Source organism: Schistocerca nitens, chromosome 7 (assembly GCF_023898315.1).
Source record: "Schistocerca nitens isolate TAMUIC-IGC-003100 chromosome 7, iqSchNite1.1, whole genome shotgun sequence".
In the NCBI taxonomy this organism is placed as follows: domain Eukaryota; kingdom Metazoa; phylum Arthropoda; class Insecta; order Orthoptera; family Acrididae; genus Schistocerca; species Schistocerca nitens.
Genome location: NC_064620.1, coordinates 38,322,397 through 38,342,328, shown reverse-complemented (window position 1 = coordinate 38,342,328; position 19,932 = coordinate 38,322,397). Strand labels below are relative to the sequence as shown.

The 19,932-nt window shown below is 38.7% G+C and overlaps 1 protein-coding gene across 1 annotated transcript in view; it reads right to left on the bottom strand.

The window, feature by feature from the left end:
- The window catches only part of LOC126195460 (neural-cadherin-like), a 368,993-nt gene that overhangs the window by 39,233 nt on the left and 309,828 nt on the right, over positions 1 to 19,932 (bottom strand). The window contains exons 16-17 of the mRNA XM_049934087.1: positions 7,639 to 7,844; positions 7,352 to 7,494 (exon numbers count right to left, since the gene is read on the bottom strand). Of these exons, the coding sequence (XP_049790044.1) occupies positions 7,352 to 7,494; positions 7,639 to 7,844 (349 nt within the window). The remainder of the gene's footprint in view (positions 1 to 7,351; positions 7,495 to 7,638; positions 7,845 to 19,932) is intronic.

Here is a 19,932-nt window from a genome sequence, read left to right as displayed (position 1 = left end):
GAGAGGGTAAGGAGTCATTCCAATCCCGGGAGCGGAAAGACTTACCTTAGGGGGAAAAAAGGACGGGTATACACTCGCACACACACACATATCCATCCACACATATACAGACACAAGCAGACATATTCAAAGACAAAGAGTTTGGGCACTGCCCATAATTGGGTTAGTAAGATAAGTTAAAGAATGGCAACACTGCACTCATAGTAATTTTAGATATAGAGAAAGCTTCTGACAGTGTTGATTGGACTACACTCTGAAAGTCTGAAGGTAACAGGGATTATGGAAGAGAAAGGTTATTCCCAGCTTGCACAGAAACCAGACTGGAGTTATGAGAGTCAGACAACATGAAAACGAAGCAGTAGTTCAAAAGGGAGTCAGAAAGTGTTGTAGCTTATTTTTCATGTTATTAAACATGGGGGCAAATTTTGAGACAGAATTAAAGTTCAGGCATAAGAAATTAAAATTTTAAGGTTTGTTGATGACACTGTGATTATGTCAGTAACAGCAAATGGACTTTGAAGAAGAGTGTAATGGGACATATGTTGTCTTGAATTGAGGCTGTAAGATGAACATCAACAAAAGTAAAACAAAGCAATGAATGTAGCTAGATTAAATCAAGTGATGCTGAGGAAAATAAAGTAAGAAATAAGACAATAAAGGTAGCTGATGTGTTTTGCTATCCATGCAGCAAAATAACTGATGATGGCCAAATTAGAGAGGAAGCAAAATGCAAATTGCCCATAGGAAGAAAAGCATTTCTAAAGAACAGAAATTTGTAACATCAAACAAAAGCTTGAAGTATTTTTCTGGGAAGTATTTTGCTGGAGTGTAGCACTGTCCAGAGATGAAAAGTTAACAATGAACAGTTCAGACTAGAAGAGGATAGAAACTTTTGAAATGTGGCAGTACAGAAGAATAGAAGAATGGTGCAGATTAGGTGGGTAGGTCAAATAAATAAAGAAGAGGTAAATTCCGCCATAGCCTGTCCTAAGCCCGGTTGAGAAAGGAGCAGGGGGAGGAGTAACACCTGGCCCGGGTGATAGTACCTCATGAGGGCCCCTTGCCAGGGATATGGTGAAGACCTCAATGGCAGCAAAGGTGGAGAAGGTGGACTTCGGCACAGTGGAGCTGGCGGAAGAGGCAGCCTCCTGTCCAAGGCCAAAGTGGACAGAGGGCATGACGATATCACATGTTAGTGGAGGTACCCTGACAGCGTCTGTTCCACATGTTAGTGGCAGCTGAATAAGTAATATTCCAGACTAACAACCTGGTCTTACTTTGGGAATTCAGGAATGACTTTGGATTCCCTACTCTTTACAATTTATAGATCACAAAATGGAAAGTTCACACAATGGATGCTCTACCCCATGTAGAAACTCCCACCATTACATCATGTAATGCAATGGGACCTAGGGTTCTGGGGAGTCCCAATATTTGCGATGAAGAAGAGATGGAATATATTGAAACGCCTTCAAGAAGAAGTACTACTTTGGAACATTAAATCTAAATTCTCTTCTAAAAATTGGGAAACAAAAGGAATTAGAACTATTTCTGCAAAAGAACGATATACAAATTATAGTAATCCAGGAAATATGATTCTTAGATGAGAATGTAGTTGATACACAACATTATAGAATTTATAAAGGGAAACTAGCAGTGAGAATAATGGAAAACATGCCAATGTTTGGAACAGCATTTTATGTGGGGAAAAATAAATAAATAAATAAATAAAATGTAGGCAGTGTAACAGAATTTAGATCAAATTATCGAATTCAGAAAGAATATCCATGTTAACAATAAAGCACAAGAATAAAAGTTACATCCTCATAAACTGTCATGCACCTATAAATGCAGACAACAGTAGAAATCTGGAGAAAGTAAATCAATTCTGGGATCTTTTAGAATCTGAAATTTCTATCAAACCCAGATGGTTTAAATACTTCTTGGTGACTTCAATGTGCAAATTGGGAGGGAAAAGAAATTTAGGACTATTGTAGGTGAATATTCAGCACACTCAAGAACAAACAGAAATGGTGAAAGACTGATTGATATGTGAAAAATGTTCCAGTTAAAACTCATGTCCACACATTTCCACAAACTACCAAGAAAAGCCAAAACTTGGAGACATCAAAATCCAAACCTAGGAGAATTTCAACTGGATCACGTAGCCATATCTAAAAAGTATATCACAGAAATTATGAATGTTAAAATAGTCAGAAATGGGGAATTCAACTCAGATCATTATCTCTCTAAGATTAAAATAAAATTTCTCCCATCTAAAACAAAAAAGGTGACCAAGAAAGTGATCAGATGCAACACAATTACAGCTAATATCAGAAAAGAAAATACAGAAAAATTTAGAGAAGAAATTGAGACAAGTAAAGAAGGTGATTGACGTGAACTCTAGATGCAAATAACTCAAGCAGCAGAGAAAACTTTAGGATTGGTCAAGAATGAAAAGAAGACATGGTGGAATTGAGGAGTGTAAAGAAGCACTAATAGAAAGAGCTCAAAAATGGAGATGTTTGAAAAAAGAGGAAGACCTTGAACAATTCAGACAACAAAGAAAAGAAACATCGAAAATAATCAGGAAAATCAAAAGAAACTTTATAAATTCTTAGCTTATTGTAATAGAAGAAAATTTCACCAAAAATTTAAAAAATTTAACAAACGTTTAAACACATACTTAAAGGATACCAGGCACCAAGTATTTGTTTCAAAGATGAAAATGGCAAAATGGGATTAAATAACAAAGAAAATTGTGAAATGTTAGCAAAATTTTTTGAAAAGCTGTTAAACTGTTCAGTTCCAACAGAAAAATTAGAATTTCTAGTGACACCTCAAAATCTAGAGGAAGATTCCCCACCAACAGAGTTAGAAATTCGTGAAGCCATCAACGCACACAAAAACAATAAAGCAAGTTGTGAAGATTCTATTACAGCAGAATTACTGAAGTGGTCAGAACCAAAAATCATAAAGGACCTACAACTGCTTCTTGAGAACATTTGGAAAACTGAAAAGATTCCAGTTGAATGGGAAATAGCATTAATCCACCCACTACACAAAAAGGGAGACAAACAAAATATGAATAATTATAGAGGAGTGTCACTTCTGCCAGTAGCATACAAAATATTATCAAAAATTCTCCTGAACTGAGTGGTAGATAATTTAGACAAACAACTGGGAGAATATCAGGGTGGTTTTTGAAAGGGAAGATCCTGTGCAGAACAAATTTTTAACTTAAAGTCAATAATTTGCCATAGAATGTTAACCAGCAAACCAATAATAGTGTCATTTATTGATTTCAAGAAAGCATTTTCGATCATAAATCGGTAGCTAAGGTAGAATATTCAAAATTTCTAGGTGTATGCATTGATGAGGCGTTGAACTGGAAAAAACACACTGAGGATCTGCTGAAACGTTTGAGTTCAGCTACTTATGCTATTAGGGTCATTGCAAATTTTGGTGATATACATCTGAGTAAATTAACTTACCACGCCTATTTTCATTCTCTGCTTTCGTATGGCATCATATTCTGGGGTAACTCATCATTGAGTAAAAGAGTGTTCATTGCACAAAAGCGTGTAATCAGAATAATTGCTGGAGCTCATCCAAGATCATCCTGCAGACACTTATTTAAAGAGCTAGAAATCTTCACAGTAGCCTCACAATATATACAGGGTTATTACAAGTGATTGAAGCGATTTCACAGCTCTACAATAACTTTATTATTTGAGATATTTTCACAATGCTTTGCACACACATACAAAAACTCAAAAAGTTTTTTTAGGCATTCACAAATGTTCGATATGTGCCCCTTTAGTGATTCTGCAGACATCAAGCTGATAATCAAGTTCCTCCCACACTCGGCGCAGCATGTCCCCATCAATGAGTTCGAAAGCATCGTTGATGCGAGCTCGCAGTTCTGGCACGTTTCTTGGTAGAGGAGGTTTAAACACTGAATCTTTCACATAACCCCACAGAAAGAAATCGCATGGGGTTAAGTCGGGAGAGCATGGAGGCCATGACATGAATTGCTGATCATGATCTCCACCACGACCGATCCATCGGTTTTCCAATCTCCTGTTTAATAAATGCCGAACATCATGATGGAAGTGCGGTGGAGCACCATCCTGTTGAAAGATGAAGTCGGCGCTGTTGGTCTCCAGTTGTGGCATGAGCCAATTTTCCAGCATGTCTAGATACACGTGTCCTGTAATGTTTTTTTCGCAGAAGAAAAAGGGGCTGTAAACTTTAAACTGTGAGATTGCACAAAACACGTTAACTTTTGGTGAATTGCGAATTTGCTGCACGAATGCGTGAGGATTCTCTACCGCCCAGATTCGCACATTGTGTCTGTTCACTTCACCATTAAGAAAAAATGTTGCTTCATCACTGAAAACAAGTTTCGCACTGAACGCATCCTCTTCCATGAGCTGTTGCAACCGCGTCGAAAATTCAAAGCGTTTGACTTTGTCATCGGGTGTCAGGGCTTGTAGCAATTGTAAACGGTAAGGCTTCTGCTTTAGCCTTTTCCGTAAGATTTTCCAAACCGTCGGCTGTGGTACGTTTAGCTCACTGCTTGCATTATTCGTCGACTTCCGCGGGCTACGTGTGAAACTTGCCCGCACGCGTTCAACCGTTTCTTCGCTCACTGCAGGCCGACCCATTGATTTCCCCTTACAGAGGCATCCAGAAGCTTTAAACTGCGCATACCATCGCCGAATGGAGTTAGCAGTTGGTGGATCTTTGTTGAACTTCATCCTGAAGTGTCGTTGCACTGTTATGACTGACTGATGTGAGTGCATTTCAAGCACGACATATGCTTTCTTGGCTCCTGTCGCCATTTTGTCTTACTGCGCTCTCGAGTGCTCTGGCGGCAGAAACCTGAAGTGCGGCTTCAGCCGAACAAAACTTTATGAGTTTTTCTACGTAACTGTAGTGTGTCGTGACCATATGTCAATGAATGGAGCTACAGTGAATTTATGAAATCGCTTCAATCATTTGTAATAGCCCTGTATATTCTCTTATGAAATTTGTTATTAACAATCCAAACGAATTCAAAAGTAATAGCAGTGTACATGGCTACAACACTAGGAGAAAGGATGATTTTCACTAGTCAAGGTTAAATCTAACTTTGGCTCAGAAGGGGGTAAATTATGCTGCCACAAAAGTCTTTGGTCACTTAACTAATAGCATCAAAAGTCTGACAGATAGCCATATAGCATTTGAAAGGAAATTAAAAGAATTTCTTAATGGCAACTCCTTCTACTCATTAGATGAATTTTTGGATATAGTAAGTGAGTAATTTCCCAACCTCAAAAAAAAAGTATTGAGTATCATGTAACATTTTGTCTAATGTAATATCTTGTATAGACACCTTTTATTAACCTGACATGTTCCACATCATTGCGAAGTGTCGTATTCATGATCTATGGAACAAGTACTAATCTAATCTAATCTAATTTGATTGTATAGATAATAGATAAGGTCATTAGAAAATTTGGTGTTAAATCAAAATTAGCAAATATAATTCACGAAACAATAACAGGTACAATATCTAAAGTCAAATTTATGGGAGAAGTATCTCAGCCATTTGAAATAAAAACTGGTTTTAGACAAGATGATGATTTATCACCTTTACTGTTTAATTGTGTTCTAGAAAAAATTGTAAGGATCTGGAATTTGGACTAAAAAAAACACAAAACTGAACCATTAACTCTGGGAAGGGAAACATATGGAATCAAGGTAAACTGCTTGGCTTTTTGTGGATGATTTTGCAATACTTTAAGAAAACCTGACAGAAGCAGTTATTCATATAAACCTTCTGGAAAAAACAGCAAACAGAGCTGGTCTCAAAATTTCAGCTAAAAAAACAAAATTCATGACAAATATAAAAAATGCTCCAAAATTCATAGAAACACAAATAGGTAAAAAAGGAGCAAGTAAATAAATTTAAATATCTTGGAGACACTATACAACAGAATTGACTAAAAAAAATCTGCAATAGATGTAAGAATTAACAAAATGGAAAGAACATATGGTTTGACCAAAAATATTTACAACAAGAAATGTATACCTAGAAAAACAAAACCAAAACACTACACCACAGTGGTATGACCAGAATGTTTATATGGATCTGAATGCCTAACAATGAACTATAAGATCGAAAGACTAGAGGTATTGGAAAGAAGGATTATTAGAAAAATAATAGGTGCAATAAAAACTGCAGATGGTTGGAAAATAAGAAGTACTGGGGAGATCTACAAAAATATAGAGAAAATATCTGAAGTAATTGCCAAACGAAGATTAACCTTTTCCGGACACCTCTACCGAATGGATGGAAACAGACTAACAAAACAAATACTCCTATATTTCTGGAAGAAGAAACTAACAATAGCATGGATTACAGAAGTAAGGAAAGATCTAGAAAGAAACAACATCAAAGAATCAGAAATAGCAGAAAGAAACCATTTTAAAAATAAAATACTAAAAAAAATTGGGAACAATATGGACACAAGAAAGGAAGAGACTTCATGGGGAAAAAATGAGCCTGAGGCATCAATGTATTGTCAGTGAGCTAATGGGGGAAATGTGGACATAAAAAACTGTAGAGGGAGACCAATGCTTGAATACAGTAAGCAAGTTCAAATGGATGTTGGTTCAGGGATTATACAGAGATAAAGACACTTGCATAGGATAGACAGACATGAAGAACTGCATGAAACTAGTTTTTTGACTGAGGACAACAACAAGTTGGCTCTGAGCACTATGGGACTTAACATCTATGGTCATCAGTCACAACAACAAGTAATAAAAAAATAACACATTATTACGATGAGCAATATATTCACACTGTATCTTTAGAATGTAATTTTGTGCATAAAGGAGTAAGGGTAAACATTATTTTTAAAACTTGATTAAAATGAATAGCTGCTCTATTAAGAAATGATTTGATTTTAACGTAATGTTTTATATTTAGCCAGAGCATCTTTTCAATATGACCCTGTCAAAAAGCACTGTTTTTTGTTCATGATAGTTTTGCCTGATCAAGTGTAGGTAAAATATTTACACAGATACGATTTTGCCTCATTATCTTACGAAAGTCCCATTTGCCACTTTATTACAGACAATTATTTACCTCCCACTTCATATAAGCCTTTTATTTTATCAACATCAAAGTATTACATCTGTGTATGATATAATTAGAAGATGTAATGTATATGTAAGCTTATTTTCTAGTGTGTACTTTCTACTTTTATAAGGTGGTTTGGACATATATATATAATAACCTGTGCCATCTTCGCTAAAACTTTATGTACTGCAAAGTACAATTTATAGTTTTCCTTACCTCTGTGTTCCAGAAGATATCTATGTGATGGTACTGTCCATCATCCAATCGTGGACTTTTATTTATCTTCATTGTAAGTACACCAGAACCAAAATTGATTAACAGTTTTGGTAAACCTTCTTCTATCTCCAAGGATATAAAATCTAGCAACAGAAAAAACAGGTGTGTCAACCAACTTTCATGATCTGTGGGGATTGAGTACTGAATTAGCAAAGGAAATGCTATGCTACTCATTAGGATGAAACTGATAGAAGAAATGTAAAATCCTCCTAGAAAAAAAGTGCAACCTGATGTGAGAGCCTGTTCATTGCTTGATGCTGCAATGGGTCCATTGTACAATAAAATACCATTTGGGTTCCTTGTTCTGAATTCTACACTCAGATGTGATTTGTCACAAACACTAAGGGGAGGGAACCATGCCCATCCATCTCCCTGGAATGCTCTTGTAGTTTCTTGGCATCTTGGGCCATGATAACCATGTGGGCAGGAACAGCTGAAAAGAGAAAACAGAAATATTAACACATACAGGATAAAATGCTCTCTTTCCTACAACTTCGAGGGATAGAGTAAAAAAATTAATTGTGATATCTAAATATATTAGAAAAATCTATGTATGTTTTACATTTTCTGTGCAGCACTGTGTGATTAAGAACACCCGGCTTTCTTTCCAGGGGAGGGGGTGGGGGTGGGGGTGGGGGGGGGGGAGAGGAAGGGCACAGGGTGCCATAGAAGCATAACTCAGGAATGTCTGTAGCAGCTTCAACTAAATATTGTATATACATGACTCATTATCTGTATAAAAATACTGTGTGGGTAATATACCCTTACCTACCACCCCTAGCAGTGGGTGCAAATATATTTGATAGTGGTTTTTATTTTTGGGGCTGCTAGGCTCATTGGTGACATTCCTGTTGATGTTTTGCTCCTAGTGTGTGTGTGTGTGTGTGTGTGTGTGTGTGTGTGTGTGTGTGTGTGTGTGTGTGTGTGTTTGAAGGGGAAGGGCAGGGGAAGGCAAAGATAGTGACATATTGGCCCATCTCTGAAATCCCTGAAACAATTTCTACCAAATTTGGCACATGTACCTCTTGTAACCTGGAATAAAATTGCTGTGACTGTAAGACTCCCACTAGCACAGTTGTGGGGATGGGGGTGAAAAGGGATGTTGTAAAAGCATCACTCAAGTATGTCTGGAGCAATTTCAACCAAATTTGTTATATACATGACACTTTTTTTGTGTATAGGTACTGTAGGAGTAAGGTAACCCCAATAACCATAGAGATGAGAATGGTGCTGAGCACGGAGTGATCTGTAAAAATGTTTCTGTCCTTTAAAAGGCTGTAGTGGAATTTTTCTCATACATGTGCTGTTCAGTGTGTCAATCAGGTTGTGAGAATGAGCACTGCTGCAAGTAAATTATTTTGGCTAGTAATAATAATATAATACATAATCTGAATAATGCAATACATGTGACATAAAAGGGTGAAGCTGTGGGTAAGAAAGTAGTATGTATTAAAATGAACTGCTCTACAATAATGTGTGTAAAACGTCCGCAGTATCCAGTCAAAATTCAAGGAATTAAAAATATTTAATGTCCCTCACAAATTTACTGAAGAGACAGTTATGTTTCTTAATATAAATCTCAACTTAACAAAAAAATAAAAAATTCTCAATATAAATCTCAACTTAACAGAACTAGAAACCATCCACACAACAATAAGAAAAGAATAGATTGATACTCACCACATAAAAGGGGTGGGGAACGGTAGAAAGGCATAGTTAAAAAAAAAAAGGAAACAAGAAAGAAAGAAAGACTGCTACATATTATAAGCTGTTGAACTAAATCTTTCATTGGATGTCAGACACGTATTTACACACACACTCACACATGGCTGCTATTGTCTCCGGGTGCTAAGACCCGAAAGTTACTGCATCTGTGGTTAGCTCTCTACACATGGGGTTCAGTTTCTATATGCACTGTGTTACTAGAAAACATATTGCCTTTTACATACCTAACTGATCTACCTACCAAAGATATTTAATGGTTAACCATCAGTTCTCTGGTATATAATTTTCTCTGTCTCTCCTATAAAAATCTGGACATGTATGTGAACTCAGTTAAATAAAAATGAGGCAATGTAGAGTCTTTCTCCACTTCCTAACCTTCCTCCATGATGAGGGAGCTAATAATTCTGCAACCAAAGATAGCCATTTGCACATTTATGTGTGTCTACCTGCAGTACTTACAATTTGGCATCCTGAAATTAACTACAAACCAGCCACTCTGGCTCCATGTAATAGAATGCTAATACTTGGATCTTTGCAAGCTTTCCAGCTATTAATTACACCTACAGTACTCCTTTACATGTTTATGTGTGATCACAAGGCACAGTTGATGTAAATGCATTGACAAATTGGTCCAGCTTCTTTTTGGTGACGTTTCATGACTTGTGTTCCATTTATGGAGGTGGTTGTCAGTCCTATGTCCAATCTCTTTCAGAGGATGGGTAATTTTTAGTCAGAGTTTCCTCCTCCTAGCCTTTGGGAAGTCAACCCCACATACTAAAAGGCAGTGGCATCTTTACCAGAGCCACATTAGCTGACTTCTGATGGTCCTTCACAGCCATCATAGCAGTATCTCAGCACATGTAGTCCCCACTATACATCACCCAATTAGGCAGTCCTTAACTTTGTGTCACTTTGCATCTCCCATGACGTGGACAAGGGGTTGGACTTTGGAAGGCCTATTGGTACTAGACACAGGAAAAAGGGGAACATTTTCAATTATCCAATAACTAATGAACATGCTCCAACTGAGGAAGTTGGAGAAGAAGAAAATGTCTTGTTTTATGAACTCTTGGAAAAAAACATACACTGATCATATTTCATGTAAAAATACAGCAACCAGCCACTTTTTAATGCGTTTTTATTTATGCCACGGAGCTCAACAGTCCAAATAAAATGGACAAATTGTGATATACACTGATCAGCCAGAACATTATGACCACCGACCTACTGTAAATACAAACCTGTCCAGGTGATAGCAGCGAAACCTGGTGAGGAATGACTGCTAGTCAGACACATGCATGATGCATTTTAGTATCAATGAGAGTGCTGTCCGTGTGCAGAATAGGGGAGGCGCACAGTTTATCTGAGTGTGCCCAAGGGCTGACTGTGATGGCCTGGAGGCTTGGAACGAGCATTTCAGAAACAGCACAACTTGTCAGGTGTTTGAGGAGTGCTGTGGTGAGTGTCTTCAACACTTGGCAAAACCAAGGTGAAACCACTTCCAGATGCCATGGAGTTGGGCAGCCACCCATCATTACAGATGTCGGACAGAGTTGGCTGGGCACACTGGTAAAACAGGATGGGCAGAGAACGTGGTGGAACAAATATCAGACTTTAATGCCGGACAAAGTACAGGTATGTCTGAACACACAGTGCACCAAACACTACTGACCTTGGGCCTCCACAGCCGATGACCCATGCATATGACAATGTAAACAGCACAACATCAGCAACAATGATTGAAATGGGCATGTGACTATCAGCTCTGGATGTTAGTAAAGTGACAGAGAATTGTATGGTCTGATGAATCTCAGTATTTTCTTCATCAAACCAATGGGAGCACACAAATCCGTCACCTTCCAGGGGAACGGTTCCTTAACACCTGTACTCCGGGATGGAGACCAGTTGGTAGCAGCTCCATTATACTCTGGGGAACATTGATGTGGGCATTCATGGGTCCAGTGGTGCTCGTGCAAGATAATATGATGGGCAAGGAGTATTGTACACTGGTTGCAGACCACATCCATCTCTTCATGACTATCATGTTTCTCGGCAGCAGTGGTGTTTTTCAACAAGATAATGTGCCATGTCACAGGGCCAGGAGTGTGATTGGAGTGATTTGAGGAGGACAGTGGTGAGTTCCAGTTGATGAACTGGACCCCCAACTCACCAGATCTGAACCCAATCGAAGACATCTAGGATGTGATCGAATGTGGCATCACAGCCCATTGCCCCCTCCATGGAATTTATGGGAATTAGGTGACTTATGTGTGCAGATGTGATGCCAGCTCCTTGCAGCAATCTAACAAGTCCTCATTGCTTCCATCCCATGATGCATCCCCACTGTTATCCATGCCAAAGGTGGACATACTGGCTATTAGGTAGGTGGTCATAATATTCTGGCTGATCAGTGTATGACAACTGCCCTGTCCACGGTGTAAAAATAACCACTGGTGGTCTAAACACTCAGGTGGGAAGGGAACAGATATTTAAACCATCAACTGGATTTTGTGGCAAACACACCACAAGCAACAATAATGGAACAAGGCTCATCCTACTCGCAGCATCCTGAAACATGGTTCTAAATTGCTTACAGTTAATGCACAAAGGAACATGGAATTCACCAGCTTGATTGATCATGTGTTGATTGATGCAAGACACAAGCTGGACTCCTTGGATGTGAGGAGCTCAGAGGCCCAAAAGCAAATTCGGACTACTTTTAGGTATGGGTGCAAGTGAGGACTAGAATCTTGAATGTATCTAAAGGAACCTGAACCAACAGACAAAAATATAATGTAACAAATCTAGAATCAGAATGAGATTTTTCACTCTGCAGCGGAGTGTGCGCTGATATGGAACTTCCTGGCAGATTAAAACGTGTGCCGGACTGAGTTCGAGTCAGGGTCTGGTACACAGTTTTAATCTGCCAGAAGTTTCAGCTCTAGAATCATTTGCAGTTAGTGAGCTATACCAGGAAAGCACACCATGGATCCTTGAAAGGTCAGAAGAGTGTGACAACTTCAAAGATCAATGGGAAATGATAAACACTGCATTGTGAGAGCTAGCAAATGAAACACTACAGACTGAAGCAAGGCGCATGAGATCACCTTGATGAGATGCTGGTTGTGAGATAGGAACAGAGGAAAATAGCACAAAATACAGAAGAACGTAACTATCAAACTGCACAAGAGCAATGGTGGAAACTTAAAAAGAAAAAAGGATGTCTGAAAAGAGGATCCATCAACGAAAAATGAGAGACAGGATGGAAGGAAACACCAAAGAACTAGAGCTTCTGAGGGATCAGAGTAATGTGAGGACGTTTTATAGTTAAGTAAATGCTCCCCAGAATCATTTTAGTGAAAAAACTACCTTGGTATAGGAAGAAACAGGGAAAATCATGTGCGACAGGGAAGAGATTTGTGAGAGATGGCACTGATAAATTCCTCAGTTCCAGAATGATACCAAGATGTCCAACAGATGTACAAGGATTAAATGACTTGGATGAATATTCTGGATCACCAACTCTAGAAGAGATGGAAATTGCTTTAAACAGTTTGAAGAACAATAGGTCACCAGGAGCAGATAATATTCCAGCGCAATTGTTCAATCAAGGTGGCAGTAATTTTGAACAGATTCTCCTAAAACTGGTCATTTCAGTATGGACAATGAGACAATGACTCAGCAGTGGACAGGAGGAATTAAATGCTATGTATACAAGAGAGGATATAAGCTGCAATGTGATTACTATCAACGAATTATGCTGCTAAACTTGAGATATTGTGTAGACTGCAACATACTGACCAACTCCTCCCAATAGTTTATAGAGGGAGTGGTTCGTATCAGTGTAGAATTTTCCCAGGGAAATCAACAATAGACCACATCTTCACCCTAAGGCAAATTTTACAAAAGGCAATTAGATTCAGGATTAGTACACACCATCTTTTCATTGACCACAAATCAGTATATGATTGCCTAGACAGACCCATCTGATTCTACATTCAGGTTCTTATCAATTTAAGTACTTAACAATTCAGAACATTCTGTTTAAGTTATTGATTTTCCCTCATACAGTATTTCTAATTGTGTGGATGAACTTTGTGCACAACAGAACTACATATGTTGGGTTTCATCCAAGCTCTGTGTTAGTCCATTTGTAGGACTAGGAACCAGTTATTAATATTCATGAAAATTTCATTTATGTTTTCAAGCATTGAAGTTCTCCATTAGGCCTGATTATAATATCTAAATTTTCCATTTTATTCAAACAACAACTCAGCAGAACACCCAGAAGCACACTCTTAGTCAGTTGCACCAAGAAAACCCAATATATCACGGAACTACATCTGCTTGTTGCTTATATGAGGGTTGGAACTTTAATAGTGGTAACTATTTATTTACAGCTCGTACAAAATAGAAATGGGTTTCAAAGTTTTACTGACCTTTGAAGTAGTCACCAGCATTATGTATAACCTGTTGCCAGTGATGTGGAAGTCGTAGGACATTCTTAGCAGTGCTAGTTGTGTTGACAGTTTGAGCGGTGCGGTCTATTTCCCGATGAATTTGTAGCAGTTCTGAAGCGAATGCCATGAAGTGTTTCTTTCCATTTAGAAATCGAGTTGAACTCATGAGGGCGTAAGTCAGGGGAGTGCAGCAGTTGGTGTAGCAATTAGCAGCCCCATCAGTCAAACAAATCAGTAACAGCTTGCATTGCACGTGCTTGAGCACTGTCCTGCAAATTGATGGTCAGGTCCTGCAGAAAGTTTCATCACTCCTGTCTCTAAGCTGGTTGTAGGCTGTGGTCCAAAAATGAACAGCATAGAGACAGAAGTGATGACTGTTTCTGCAGGACCTGACCATCATTTTTCTGGACAATGCTCAAGCATGTACAGTGCAAGCTGTTACTGATTTGTTTGACTGATGAGGCAGCTAAGTGCTGCATCACCTACTGCACTCCCCTGACTTAAGCCCTCGTAAGTTCAACTCAGTTTCTAAACTGAAGGAAAGACTTCATGCCATTCGCTTCAGAACTGCTACAAATTCATCGGGCAATAGACCGCACCGCTCGAACTGTCCACACAACTGGCACTGCAAGAGTATCCTACGACTTCCACACCAGTGGCAACAGGTTATACACAATGCTGGTGGCTACTCTGAATGTCAGTAAAACTTTGAAACACATATCTGTTTTGTACGTGCTGTAAATAAATAGTTGCCACAATTAAAGTTTAAACCCTCGTATTATGTCAGATAATACATAATAAGAAGATATCTGTATGCTGAAAAGAGTGACAATTGGCCCTAATAATTAAAAATGTGAAGTCACCGATATGAATCCTAAAAGGAATCCATTAAATTTTGGTTATACAATAAATCACACGAATCTAAATCTTGTCCATTAATTGAAATATGTGTGAATTACAATTATGAACAAAGTCAATTGGAATGATCACATAGATAATGTAGATAATGTTGTGGATAAGGTGAACCAAAGACAGTATTTTATTGGCAGAACACCTAGAATGTGCAACTAATCCACTACAGAGACAGCCTACATTATGCATGTCCGGCCTCTGCTAGAGTATTGCTGTGTAATTAGGGGCTGCTTACCAGACAGAACTGACAGAGGACATTGAAAAAGGTCAATGAATGGCTGCCAATTTTGTGCTATCACAAAATAGGGGAGAGAGTGTCTGAGTGTGAAGTGCGAGCTGGGGTGGCAGTCATTAAAACAGAAGCGTTTTTCACTGCAGCAAGATCTTTTAATGAAATTTTAATCACCAACTTTCTCCTCTGAATGCAAAAATATTCTGTCAATGCCAACCTATATAGGAAGAAATTATCATTGTAATAAAATATGAGAAATCAAAGCTTGCATTGAAAATTTTATATGGTCGTTTTTCTTGCAAGCTGTCTGAGAGTGTAATGGTAAATAAATAGTGTGAAAGTTGTCCATGAGCCCTCTCCAAGGCACTGCAGCCACCCCCCGGCCCTCTTTCCATCATTATCCATAATCACTCTGGATGGGCACAACTAAACCAAATCCTTTGCCTGGCATTAGATTACTTATAATCATTTGCAAAAATGAGGAACATTCTATCCAAAATGCTCGACAACCCTCCCTAATGATGTTCTGTTGCCGGTCAGATCTGCAGAATATCCAGGTCCGTCCATAAGCTATGTCTAACCACAACTACTTTCCATATGGGTCATACATCCCTGCTAAAGATTCTGGTGCAAGACCTTTTCTATGCACCCATCCAGCACATTCACTCCTGCCACAGCTATATCCTACTTCGTAAGATGCAGGGTCGCCTGTGAAAGCAGTTGTATGATATGTCACCTCTGCTGTAATTTTGCACAGCACTATATGTGGTCACGTCCACCAACCAGCTTCTACCTGATAGAATGGCCACTAACAAACAGTGTTCAGTAGCAGATTTGACCATCCAGTAGTGGAACATGCTACTGGGCACAAAATGCTTAACTTAAATGGCTATTTCAAAAATCTGTGCTGTTAGGAATCTGTGAACTATGTACATGTGGAAGGTCCTCACAACACATCATTTGGTCCCCAAGCCCCCCTGTCCTCAGTGTACATAAGCTACTCTTACTCTGCCACTGTATGAAGTTGCCCCTATTTCACTCATTCTACATGCATACCCTCCTTTCTGCAGTTTTCTCTTCCTCTGCTTTATCTACTCTTTCCAGCCGACTCATCCATGTCATTGTGTGTCACACACAACTCCCTTGCTGTGACAGAGTGAGCTCACTAGTGCGACATTCACATCCTGCACCCTTGCTGCTTCTCCCTCCTCTCAGCCATCAGTGTCAGCCTTCCCTGTAACCACCGCATCCTATTGCCGCCATCCCCCCCCCCCCCCCCCCCCCGCCAATTTTTATCCTGTTGCCCATTCCACTGGATATAACCACTCACCACAACAATGCTGCAATGCTGGTACAACATAAACTTCTAAGATAATGTAGCTGTGCAGGTGTGACTGTAATCTCTTAGCTCAGAAGAAGGGCTCATTCAAAAGCTCAGCAACATTTCCAGTCATTTTTATGTGCTTACCAACCACTCAATGCTTCAGCTACATGAACTTCTGAAAAGTCACACATGTGGTTGCAGTACCTGAGTTCTGTATAAAGAAAACATGTACATTGATGTTTTAAACAATATGTAGCGTATGTCCATCTGAATGTTTATTACAATAGTGTGTGAAAACTTTGACGAAAATTGATCAATAACTTTTTGAGATTTTTGGTAACAATGATAAATGAGGTGATAAAAGTAATGGGATAGCTCCTAATATCATGCCAGACCACCTTTTGCCCAGTGTAGCGCAGTAACTTGAAGTGGCATGGACTCAACAAGTCATTGGATGTCCCCTGCAGAAATAATGAGCAATAATGCCTCTATAGCCGACCATAATTGTGGAAGTTTTGCGAGTGGAAGAGTTTGTACACAAACTGATCTCTCAATTACATCCCATAAATATCTGATGGGATCATGCTGGGTGATCTGGGTGGCCAAACCATTCACTAAAATTGTCCAGAATGTTCTTCAAATCAATCACAAAAACTGTGGCCCGGTGACGTGGCACACTGTCATTCATGAAAATTCCATCATTGTTTGGGAATATGAAATCCATGAATGGCTGCATATGGTCTCGAAGTAGCTGAACGTGATAATTTTCAGTCAATGATCATTTCAGTTGGACCAGAGGACCCAATACATTCCATGCAAACACAGCCCTCACATTATGGAGCTACCACCAGCCTGCGCAGTGCCTTGTTGACAACCTGGGTCCATGGCTTCATGAGTCTATGCCACATTTGAAACCTACTATCAGCTCTTACCAATGAAATAAGGACTTATCTGACCAGGCCACTGTTTCCAGTCTTCTAGGGTCCAACCAATATGGTTGTGAGCCCAGGAGAAGCATTGCAGGTGATGTCTTGCTATTAGAAAAGACACTTGAATCCATTGTCTGCTGCCATAGTTGATTATCACCAAATTTTGTTACATGGTTGTTATGGGTACATTTATTGTCCATCCTACACTGATTTCTGCAGTTATTTCATGCAGTGTTGCATGTCTGTTATAACTGACAACTCTACAAAAACATCGCTGCTCTCAGTCATTAAGTGAAGATTATTGGCTATGGCATTGTCCATAGTGAGATATAATGCCTGAAATTTGGTATTCTCAGCACACTCTTGACACTGTGGACCTTGGAATATTTAATTACCTAATGATTTCTGAAATGTAATGTCCTATGTATCAAGTTCCAACTACCACTCTGTAAATTCAGGTTGTGTGGCCATAATCACATTGGAAACCTAATCACATGAGTCATCTGAGTACAAATGACAGCTCCACCAATGCACTGCCCTTTCATGCCTTGGGTAAGCAATAATAATGCCATCTGTATATGTGCATATTGCTATCCCATGACTTCTGTCACCTCAGTGGGTATGTGATCAATGATAGTATTCTTCTATCTGCCCATAAAGTTAAAAAAAAGAAAAATTAAAACACTAATGCATCAGAACAGCTTCAAAGTTAACTGCTTAGTAGCATATTAACTGTAAGAAGCCAATATAAAACTCTGATATATCAAATAATGAATATGTAATTTTATATACAAGGACTGAACAAAAATATGGAAACACCAAGATATAACACATTACCATGCCTAATACAGGATTGGAAACCCACTGGCATTCAAAACAGCCTCCAGTCATCTCAGAATGGATATATACAGGTCCAGTATGGTTTTCTAGGGAAGCTTACATCATTCTTCCTGCAAAATAGAGGTAAGTTCAGGTAAAATGGTGGAAGTGGTGGTGATCATGCACCCTTCTCTCCAAGGCAGACCACAAATGCTCAATAATGTTGAGATCTGATGGCAGCAGTGGCCAGGAGAGATGCAACAATTCATTCTTGTGCTCACAAAACCAGTCCTGGTTGATCAAACGTGTGTGAACAGGGTCCTGTCATCTTGGAAAACAGCATTACCAATGGGGTGCTACACTATACCATGGGATGGATCTGATCACCAAACCCTCACCATATTTCACTCTGGGGATATACAATCATCCAGAAGTTGAAAACAGTGTGAAACAACACTCATCCAACCAAATGACTTTCTTCCATTGCTCCAAAGTCCAAGCGTTATGGCTTCAGCACAGCATTTTTCTATTGTGGGCATTTGCATCACTGATGTGTGGTTTTGGAATTTCACCACCTGCAGTTCCCAGCTTGTACAACTGCTTTCATGTTGGGTTATTGCTGACAGGGTTCACAAGTGTGACAATAAGTTCTGCAGTGACTTTTGCAGCTGTCGTCATCCTATTTCCCATCACAATACTCACAAAGACAGAACATAGTGGCCGCCTTGGCCCAAAGAGTTTTGTGTGTGCCAGAGATGTTATGGCACATCACTGTTGCCACACACTCTTTTGTCTACACTGTGACTCAACAGATAATGTCTTTCACTTTTCCTGTATGCAATATAAATCTTTGATACAGTGCCTCTTGAAACACCAAACACTCCATCTCCCTTGGTTATGGAAGCATTCATCATACAAGAATCAACAATTTGCGCATATTCAGATCTGCTTAACTGTGACATAATGCATTTAGGACTACACAATTCACTGTTCTGATCATGACTAACAATTGCTACATATTGAGAACATTGCACAGGTGCCATTCATGGTTAAATAAAACAGCACTATCGGTAGGTTTGGCCAACATCTGCATTTACGCTCAAGCATGCATTTCTCACAGTGTTTCCATATTTTCATCCAACTCCTGTGTGTATGAAATAACTGTGTACTTAACATTTAATAGTTGTCACTAACCTCATTACGCAGCTGTAATGGCTATATTGTTACCTACAAAAAGCCAATAAAATTAAATGAATAAATTAAAGCCATCTCCAAGACCACGAACTTAACAGTGTGTGTTGTCCATTTATTAATAGACTACATATGATGCAGAAAGAGGGAGAGAGAAAGAGAAACAAGTGTCCAGCACAAACAGAGTGAAACTATTACTGCAGTGAATAAGGTTGGAAGGTATCACAGATTTTAAAGCTGAAGCAGTTAGTACATTTATGCTTCAGACACTCGTTTTGTGTATTAGTAACACACTTGTTTGGACTGCTGAGAGAACTTCTTATGGCACTAATGTTCAATGAGATCATTGTTTCATAGAAGTTTCATATGAAGAAAGGTCTTTTACTGTGTAGCATTTCTGTTTGAAACATAATGGTTCTTTTGTTAATGTGCCATTTATTTGATTTACAAGAACTTATAATTAGCTTTCATATATGCTTACTGATGACAAACTAGGTAATAAATGTGTGTGTTTACTAGAAATGTAGTTTTGTAAGGTTTTACTAGTTTGTGATTGTAGACATTAGCGCAATAATTCACTGTTATATAAAAGTATTAACAATTATCATTACCACATCTTAGTATTGACTACAATTACTGATGTTTATGATTAAGCTGATTAGTTAATCATGAATCAGTGGGAAGCAATCCAGTCACTGTCTGATCCCTTGTTATCAAGGTTTTACATGGGTCATTAATCCTATTAAACTGATTTGCAAAGTGACTGTGTATTTCCAAATGCTTAAATATTTTACTATTATTGAATATTTTCATTTCAGATTACTTCTGTGATAGAGTATATGGATTGAGCATTGTACCACAAGCATATCTTATTCTGCTCAATGCTTGGACATGAAAGCCACCCTTGCTACTATTACTGAACAGCCTTC